This window comes from Populus alba, chromosome 11 (assembly GCF_005239225.2).
Source record: "Populus alba chromosome 11, ASM523922v2, whole genome shotgun sequence".
NCBI classification, from domain to species: Eukaryota; Viridiplantae; Streptophyta; class Magnoliopsida; order Malpighiales; family Salicaceae; genus Populus; species Populus alba.
Window position 1 is genome coordinate 20,426,583 of NC_133294.1, and position 10,270 is coordinate 20,436,852.

A 10,270-nucleotide genomic window follows, 5' to 3' on the forward strand; every position below is an offset into this window, starting at 1 on the left:
AAATTAGCTTTTACATATTTTATTGAAAATTTATGCTAAGATAAAGAATTTAAAGATTTATCTTTTTACCCGGATTTATAGCATTGCAAATAAAATCTCTCGTGTCTTCATGATTTTTTTTTTTTTTTTTTAAATATACCACAATCACGGTGTTTTCAATCTATAAAATGTAACTTATTTAAATATTAAAATGATAGTAAAATGTGGGAGTAAACATAAGCTTTGTAACTTAACTCATCAAAATCTAACACCAAGTTGGTCTAACACCAAGTTGGGTTTAGTATGAACAGAACCGTGGACAGTTAAGGCCTGATTTAGAACTTCTTAACCTAGCTTTGGATGGGAGGCTATCGAAAAGTCGTTTCGAAAGTGGTTCAGCAGACAATCCTTCAAGATCAATCTAGATATTATCCTAACTTTACACTCTTGGCTTAAATAAAAGAACAGATGGATAGAAATTGGAATGTGATAGCAAGACACGCTTGCAGAGAGGGGAATATACGTGCCTGATTGATTAGCAAGTATCGAAGGTAGTGGAGAGATAGGAGCTATTTCTTGTTCTCCTCCAGAGCTAATGGATTTGCTTTGTGAGGACTATTGTGGCTCAGCCTCTGTTAGAATGTGATCGGGTTTGGTTTTTTTTTATCTTTGTTTTCTTGGGCCCTTGAGCCCCTTTATGTACCAAAAGAAACAGAGAGAGAGATCAGTTTCCTAAAAGCAGCAGTCGGGCAACACTAACCAGTGTGTTCGTGTCAAAAGCAGACCGGCACCTGCATACTTTCAGTTGAAATCCTCCTGGAACGCTAAACAAATATCCTTCCCTTTTACCACTGCACAATCCTCAATATAACCAAACAGGCGCCAACTTTAGAATTTTGAAAAATAATGGCTGCATTTTTTTCACACACATGAGTTGGTGCAAGTGGTATCAACTTTAGTTTGGCTTATCATATGAAAAGTTACGTAATTACAATATTGCGTTCAGGGAAGTACATGTCCACTATAACATGATAATTCCTCACTACAGCTTCGAGACAAAAAAACATCAGACTCTGATGCATGCTGTCCCCTTTACATGTTAAAGAAACCTTAAATGCAGTAACCAAAAAAATGGAATCAAAATTATATGCAGTTCATGGGAGAAGGTTTTGTATTTTTGACATTCAGGAAACATCAATGTGCTGAATTTCCCCCCAATATCATGTGAAAAAATAAGCTTGTTTCTTGGTGGGGAATAAACATCAGGCATCAAATCGAGACACATCTGCTCTAAAAACCATCATTCTTCTCTTTTTACGGTACGGATTAACTGGGTGTAACCAGTTCAGCCTTAAACTAATACAACCTGCATTTACACCAGGAAATTTTGTAAGGAATGAATGGATCTTTAGTTGGGGAGGGGGGGTTTAGTGAATAGGATGAACATCTAGTGAAAGTTTAAAAATAATGAGACCAAAAGGCATAGAGATTGAAGGAGTTGAAAAATAAAAAAAAGTCTACGCGTTCCTTAGTCAGAGATGGAAGCTGGGAAGATATGAAAAACAAAATAAGTATCAGTGGCATTTAATATTTCAGCAAAAGGGCCTAAAAATATAAAGCCTCTATTAAGATTGTAAAAAAAAACCAACTAGGTGATGCTAAATCAGATGTCTTGACCTAATTTAAACATAATTATTAAGGTTTAAGCAGTATAAATCTTTCGCCGCCAGCAATTGTTTTTCTAGTTGCCTATTTCATTAAAACAATTTTGCTCTTAAGGCATCATAGCCAATGTCCCAAACACTGGTCGCTTTTCTGTTATATGGGATTTTTATTATATTAGCTTTAAAAAATTAGTCAAACAACCGCCCATCTCAAATTGCACTAAATGCAGTCAAGTCCAAGAAAAAAATGCAAGATGAAACAAACAGGTTTCTCACCCATAAGATTTCATTTACAAGTTTAAATAAAACCAGCACATCAAAAGAGAGAGAGATAGACATAAGCACTCAGATAGAGAATGAACTTCAAACCTCTTGTAACATTATTTTCAAAATATATATGGTGAATGCCTATATTCAGCATCCTTAGTCCAAAGTAAAATAAGCAAAAAAAAAAAAAAAAAACGAAATAATAGAACATCTCAAGTTTGTGATCTCTGACCTAAATTGCATCAGTTAAAGTGAAATTTTAGCCTGCCCCTGAGTTTTTCTTTTCACACGTTCTTACTCATAAAAAGAACATAAAGCACTTCCCAGGGAATAACTAACATTGTTGAAATCTAACCAATTACTATAGCAAAAGGAAAACTTTGCATTTACCTCACGCACAACAAGCAACCTCAAAGGTGAAACGGGCATCAGAATAAAGCTGGTGTGATGTTAGTCAACTGCCATTTGTTGATAGATAGACAGATACTTGTGTCTACCCCATCAAGCAAAATGAAGGCCTATTTAATTGGATTAGAAGCTGAGGCTGCCGCAGCTTCCGCTATTAAGGAAACCGGTTGACGAGCCTGCAGGCAAGCGCCTATGTCGAAGGGATGCAGTTCAGAACCATCAAAAATTAGATTCACACCAGGAAGAATTACTTCTCTACTATCAGCTTCATCAGGATCGGCTTTTGTAGGTTTCACCATTGGGGTTTCTTCAATGGGCCTTGTGGCAGCCTCATATACTGGAGTTAGAGCATATGATCTGCAATATTATTGGACAATTATAATCTTTAGGTTCTTAAATTGCACGAGGTTATGGCAAAGTACATTTGCAAATCATTCATCAAGATGAGCAAACTAGAGAAATACAGACAGCAAGTTTCTATATTATGACCTCTTTTTTCATAGGTAATCCCACTTGCCACCAATTTTATGCATATATAGACATAATCACGTGCTAAATTTAAAAAAAAAAATGACATCAATAAAAAATTAAGAGTTTATATCAGAGAGCTATATCAGCAAATGCTAATACAGAGAGCAATTCATATGGCATATTAGAGGAAGCAAACTAACACATACAAACAATAAGAGAGATCCAACAGACCTTAAAATGCTACCATCAAAACTTAGGACTTCGGTTCGGCATCGTTGTCGATTGGCAAGTTTTAGTCTCTGATGCTCACTCAAGGCTCCTGATATGGGAGAAGATGGATCCACTAGGGGATTCCATCTTCCACTGGCATAGTTCATGAGTTGCCGAGGTGACTCCTTTGATTGCTCTTTCTGGTACAGAAGTTTTGCAGCAGGACCTGTTGCCTGGTACTCTGCACAGACATCACGCAACCTTTTTCGTAAGCCTTGCATGGCCTCATAGTGTTCAGTAAGTGTATCTGATTGAAGCAATTCTGATGCAACAACCCTTTTACATATATTGTTGCTTAATTTTGGACTAAAAAGGGGGATTCCAAATTCCACACTTAGTGGGACCCATTCATATTTTTTATCACTAGGTGCAAAGTGGTCTGATTCTCTTTCACTGAAAAGCTTTAACAGGCGAATGTAACCAATAGTTGGTAATTCCATCGTGTGTGTTAGATTGGTTAACAAAGTCTTCAGTTTCAAACTTTCCTCTTCACAGAGACCCAGTTCATTCCCCACACAAACAATGGAACCATCTGAGTTGTTGAGGGGCAATGGTACATCCACAGTAATGACCCTTCCTGATTCATCAAGGTCATACTTACTGAGAGGCTGCACCAGGACAGCTGAGTATTTAAGAAGTGAATTTAGACAATGTAAAAGTATACTTCCCTTGACCAAATTTCCCTCGAACTTGCCTCCCAACCCTCCAATTGTTGAACCATCCCAGGACCATATAAGGGCTTTCTCACAGCCAGCCAATGGTGCAGGAAGCAAACGTAAAGATTGCCCTTTCATCAGAACAACTGACAAAGGCCCCCTACCCACAGTTGAATAAAGCACCAACTTCATCCATGGAGTCAAGGATGAATGTGAAGGAGGACCAAAGTGGATCGGACCTTTTGGTCCAGGAAGAACTGCTGAATGAGGGAGAGGAACTATAGACACAACAATATCATAGTCACGGAGAAATAATGAATCTAAAGTTGATGGTGCTAGAGCAGCCAAACTTTCACAGCGGAGAATATCCACACGATAATCCCTTCTCCTCTTTAAAGTTCCTTCTCCAACATCAGACCCTCCAAATGGAATAAGTTTATCATCATTCTGGACATCTTGATCTGATTTGGAGACCTCAGTTGATGAATTTATGTCTTCAGATAAAATAACAGAAGTGGTGTCATCATCAGTACTTCCAGAAACAAGGTTAGCCAAAACAGAACCAGCTTCAGGCATAATTGAATTCATGGAATCATCATTGTCTATTTTCACTTCATCAGCCCCAATATTTTCTGAATTTTCAGACACAGCGACATCAGCTATCAAAGACGTAGCCTCATCAATGCTTGAAGCTGCTGTGCCCATCTTATTGCAAGCTTCCTCCACTTTTACATCAGCAGCAACCCCACCTGAAAGGAGGCATTCCAGGACACAACGGAGGCTAAAGGCATGATTTGCAAATTCCTGCAATTCACCCTCGAACTTTGCTCCTTCTAAGGTACTCAGATCCTTGCAGAGATCTGCAATTCTAGCATGACCCAACTTCCCTGCTTCATATAAGGTTACAGCATGGGATTTTAAGCCTGCAAAACATAAGAAGAAATCTTCATGAATTGAAACAGCTAAAAAAGGAATATAGCAATGTTGGAAAGATGAAACAGATGAAATTCACACCAAGCTCTTTCACGTGTGATAAACTAGTTATATTTCCGCTTGGGGAATAAAATAATTATGATACGCCTCATGTTCATGTCTCCATTGGTATTTAGTACCATTAGGCTACAAAATTTTCTGACATACGACCAGCCAATAGAATAATTGGGCTGCATGATGGATCAATTATCTCCACGGTATTATGGAAAAGACAGCGAATGCAGTGTCTTGACTAGCAAAATCCCAGTATATGGATTACAAAGAATAATATACTCGTCAAGCTAATCTCTCAGTCCCAAGGTTCTTTAGACTCTGCCAGCGTCAAGTCAAGTTGTGCTTTCTCAAACATGTTCTACAGTGGCTAAGACATTTCAAGTTAAAACCCAACTATCAAACACATCTCAAAGGAAACTACAATAAAAAAGTACATGTCAGTGATCACTGTCTTTAAGCAATATTCTTTACACCATGGCATTAAAATCTCAGATGGAAAATAACAAATCTAGTCATACAAGGAGAAGCATCTAAATGCCAATTCAACAATCCAAGAAAGACCTTAATAGACCAACACCAGGAATCATCCATTGCAAAATGTTAAATAATATCTAAATCCAACAGAAAAATTGTTAGGGTGATAATTTTCAATGTGAATGCTTATATTTATAAACCAAACAGTTTCTAATATATTTTCCTGTATTTATAAAATCCAGCAATGAAAGACAAATCAGGGTGATTACTTAAGGAAGAATGATGAAAGAAAAATATGTTGAAAGATACAGGGTCACTCCTCGAAAGATCCAAGAAGAAATTGATGATGGCAATTGAGGAGGTTTGTCTGAATTTTTGTATTTTGCTAAATTTAGAATTAGTGCCCCTTCCCATGACATCTGATTCAATCACTTTCTCAATAAATGGTCAAGCCAATGTCTCACACAAAAAGGAATGGCTATGCTTCCGATCATTCAAGTGCAAAGTTCATAGCTTTAGAGGCTCCGCATTTCAGCTCCCGTGAAACATTAATAACAGTATTTATGATTCCTGACTACATGGTTGGTACATAATCTTATTCTCACTTATCTTCAACACAAAAAGAAAAGGGACAAGAGTATGGGCAAAGGTGAAGAAAAAAACCTGGTGAAACAGACCCCATCATGAGATAAGATGTTATATTAGCATCAACAATAAAAGCAACTTGAGTGTGGTTGGAACGTGGTCCGGAGTGTTCTGTCACTGTAAGATCTCCATGCTGACTAGAATCACTGTCGTTGAACATGTTTGCTGAGCGTATACTAGCATGAAAAGCATCTTCCTCATCACCAAGAGTGTTTTTAGGAGTCCCAGGTATGCTTGTTTCTTGAAGAATGGATCCTGGATCAATCAATTTCTCTGCCCATCCTAATCTACAAGCAAATGATGCAGCCGCCTGCAGCTGAGACAGGTCAGCCTGCAATGTTGATGCCAGTTCAGCAACAGTAGCATTCTCACTCGAAACAACAAAGACTGCATATAGTAACCTGGATAATTTAATTATAAGCATTAGGATCTTAGTTTGCCACTAGTACATTGCAAAAACTGAAAAACATCTAACTGCCTTACTCTTCAGTAGGATCTTCGTAGGACTGCTCCCTGTTGGAAACAAACCCTTCAAGCCTGGAAACTGAACCATAAAAAAAGTATCAAACTGACTCCAGAAATCAAACAGGATGAGTAATCTTATAAAAGACTTTCTCAATTCAAAATCAACATATCTTATTATTAAACCATCAGATATAAAAAATGTTTAAAAATTACAAAAAAGAAAGGAAGTCTGAAACAATTTCCAAAATTAGTTTCAGGCTCCAAACCAAACAAGAAAGGCATGGTCAAGTATGGATATATACCATTATTATGCATATTTTATGACAAAGATAGAGGGATCAATATAGGATACTGCTGGAATTGATATGTTGCAATGTGAAAAAAAAAAGGAATGAAAGAAAGAATTTGGCTGATATTCTAGGCAATTTAAACTAAGTCAACTTAGGATTTGAATTGTGGGGTCTTCGTGATAGAGTTGAGACAAAATGTTTTTGATTTTGGCAACTTATGGTTTTGTTTTGTGGAACACCTTTGCTATATTGATGCAGCGGAACATACTATGGTATTACAAGTTTTCTTCTTTTTCTTCGTCTTTGTCCTTGTTGACCGAGTTTCAGCAAGTTACTATATAACACAGCATCAGCCATCCATCACCGAACTATCATTTTCCTACCACATTCTACAAACCTATTTTTCTAATATATGAATCTAAAATTCCCAACTCGTTAAACACATTGCAGCCACACAGAAAATGATTCCTAACCACTGAAATAGCAACAACACAACCAGAAACTCAGGACGTCATTTAGTAAGATGTGATCTAGGAAATTATAGGCATTTTGATTTTATACAGTTAATTCTCCTGTCAAGTCATAGAAATTCAAATCATTGAGCTCATTTTTTTCCAAAGGATGAATGGGGCACATAACAGATAACTCTCAAGCATTCATCAGACAATGTCAGAATGGAAAGAAATTCCAGACTGATGCAGTGTTTCATAAAGAAATGTGCATAGGTGCAAGAAGTCATAATAAATGATATAGAGACACATTCATACAAAATGTAAATGAGCCAGCAACATACTCAAATACAGACTTTCTAGTAAGAAGGATAAATTAATGCTTTTAACAAACTGGAAAACATGGTTAAGCTTACTGACCTGACTTTGCAACAATTAAAAAACAAATAACTTACCTTTAAAACGATCATCGGGGTAGACAGGGACATCAAAGTAAATTAATCCTCGTTGGTACAGGCCTTTGACAACATCAGGATCAAAGAGGATAAATGCATTAGCCTCCTCCTTGCAAATTTTATCAATTGTAGCCGTCTCTTCTTCAGAAAGTTTCTGAAAAGGTCAGGAAAAGGATTTGTTGCCATCAGCAACACAAGGCTCGACTATTGAGCAGCCAAATGCAAACAGGGCTTCTAAAGGCAACCTAAATACATCTGGTTGTCTCATATGAAGCGTGTATTTGGTATTGTGGTGCAAAATGCTTTCCAAAAGTACTTTTCACTTAAAAATGCATTAAAATGATTTTTTTTTAGATTTGTTTTCATTTTTTATATCAACACATCAAAACCATCGGAAAACACTAAAAAAACATCAATTTGATGCTTTTTCAAGCCAAACACACTTTTGAAACGCGACCGAAGCAGTTTCAAAAGCAAAAATAAATAATGCTGAAATCATAGACAAAAAAAAAAGCGAAGGAGTGATTTTGTGCAAGCACCTTTCAGATTTAGAAGGATCTCACCTTAAATTCTTCCAAGGTAAAATTGACAAGACACACTCCCCACCATGGTTCAATTGCAAAATCCACAGGTTGTGTGGGTAGGAGTTCTTTTGCAATTGACTTGTTCAGCTTCCACATAATTTTCTGAATAGCTCCAGATGAGTAAATGATGGGTAAGAAAGCAGTTTGTTCCATTGACAATGATGATAACAATGAGCTCAACCTAAGGTCCAAACATACATCCATGTGAATATCTAAACATATGAGCAATCCAATCCAGTACCTTAGATCTGCATTTGTTCATGATATCAATAAATTCATTTCTTCCTATTCCTGTAAGACGCAAGGCATCTGCAGCACTAAAATTTGGGATGCTGTCATAAGGTTGCTCTGTAAACAAAGGGATTGATATGCAAAGTCTGATCAACAATAAGGTATAATGGCTACATAATTGAGCAACATATTCAGTTTTGATTGAAGAAATATCTTCTTACCATTTCTCATGACCTCAAATATCATATCACAGTAATATCTGAAAGGTGATAACCGCATTACACGGCAAACATATTCTGCAAGGTGATAGGGAAATAGCTGCAAGCAATGAAGTCAATTAGTAATATACAGAGAAACATAAAAGAAATGATACTTACTCTACAAGGTGAAAAGAAAGATGGTTATATTGGAAACCAAAACATGAAATTCAGTTTACAGCAACATTACACAAGTAGGATTCCAGAAGCACAAAAACTATTCTAAAAGGTGCGACCCATATTCATGTGGTGAAGATAGTTTAAAACTTTCTATACAACACGCACCGCCAGATTCTTTCGCAAGTAGCGCATCATGTCTTCATAGTATTCACCTTCTTTGCATACTTTGCGAGCAAAACATGTATTCCATTGGAGTCTTTTCTTAATACAATGTTCGATAACCCTGCATGTAGTCCTCAAACAAATTAGATTGTGAAGAAAGGAAAGAAGAAGAAAAGCAAATCGAAGGGGGCGAGAGAAGAGGAGTGAAAGTAAAAAACCAGAAGTCCACAATTTAAGAGCGCCAATATCAGTTCCAACTTCCAACCACCAAGGCAACTATTCAGTCCTCAAACCTCACTTATTTACATAATTCAAACCCTAAACCTCCATAGCAAATAAGAAGCAACTAAGTCTAACCTTCTATGCCATTCCTCTTTAGAATTAAGAGTGGCTTGAAGCCTTTTTGGGAGATTCTCCCATGGGCATTCCTCCTTTATCGCTTTCAAAATCAGCTGCTCCTCGATTGTCACCGGAGCACGCTGCATATTGCCAAATCACTCGATCTGGCCCCTGCATATAAGACAATCGAGCTTAACAAGCAGATTTGCGTCTAGAATACAAGAAGTGCCTCATAAATCACACTCGTCAACCATCAAAGGCAACATGAGCTGTATGCATACAGGCAAGCAAACAAATTTGACATGCACATTTCTTAGTTCAAGAAAGCTACGTTGATTAATTGCAGTAAAACGACGAGCAAACAAATTGGATTAAATTTAGATCAACACGAGTCAGTGTATGTAAAATTTATTAAATGTCAAGAGAAATCAAAGTATTATAAGTTGAGAGAGAGTTTGGAAGTCTAGAGAGGCAATGAGTGAATGAATAAATATGTGGATCTAATAACGAAACCTGGAGAGAAGAAGAAGAACGAAAGAGAATCTGCGGTACCTGAGATCGTAATTAGGATTATAACCGCGTAGGAGATCTAGGAAAAATAAGAAGTGGAAAGGTTCGAGTTGAAAATTGACAAGTTAGCATGGCTAGCTGTGGCTGCCTGTGTCCATCCGTCCATCATGAATGTCTTCTGCTAATAACAGACAGACGTGCCTGACCCGTTTCATTATTTTATGAAAGTGAGACCCGCTTTAATCCTATTTTACCTGGACTTGGGTGATATTTGGCATCCACTATATATTTCTTAAATTTAAATTTAGTTCATCATCTCTTAATTGCAATTTTTAAATTTTAAAAAAAATTATTATTTTTTTATTTTTTAAATTTAATTCTTATTCTTTTAATTATTTTTTATATATAATTTATAAAATTAATTTATTTTTACAATTTCATCCTCCTTTATTTTTTTATTTTTCAAGTTCAATTCTTGTTCTTTTAATTGTTATTTTTTTACTTTAACAAATTTTAATTTTTTTTATTTTAACTTTCAATGTTAAATTAGTATGTGATTGACCTTTTTTATTAGACCTGAATATAAG

The 10,270-nt window shown here is 36.4% G+C and overlaps 1 protein-coding gene across 6 annotated transcripts; it reads right to left on the reverse strand.

Moving 5' to 3' along the window:
• Nucleotides 1-344: 344 nt before the first annotated feature.
• On the reverse strand, nucleotides 345-9,907 carry LOC118031595 (uncharacterized). Of its 6 annotated transcripts, none has more exons than XR_004684554.2 (12): nucleotides 9,726-9,907; nucleotides 9,192-9,344; nucleotides 8,838-8,955; nucleotides 8,517-8,613; nucleotides 8,306-8,412; nucleotides 8,044-8,166; nucleotides 7,481-7,634; nucleotides 6,305-6,365; nucleotides 5,840-6,222; nucleotides 3,021-4,638; nucleotides 2,301-2,675; nucleotides 345-830 (listed from the first exon to the last, which is right to left on the reverse strand). XR_004684554.2 is itself a non-coding variant. In XM_035036056.2 (11 exons), the coding sequence occupies exons 2-11, from the start codon at nucleotides 9,317-9,319 to the stop codon at nucleotides 2,429-2,431; spliced, it is 3,036 nt and encodes a 1,011-aa protein (XP_034891947.1). In that variant the 5' UTR covers nucleotides 9,320-9,344; nucleotides 9,726-9,907; the 3' UTR covers nucleotides 1,994-2,428. The 6 variants fall into 6 exon arrangements, 1 of the variants encoding a protein (XP_034891947.1); XR_004684553.2 differs by lacking the exon at nucleotides 345-830 and adding an exon at nucleotides 924-1,345; XR_004684555.2 differs by lacking the exon at nucleotides 345-830 and adding an exon at nucleotides 924-1,345 and having other exon boundaries at nucleotides 9,687-9,907.
• Nucleotides 9,908-10,270: the final 363 nt, after the last annotated feature.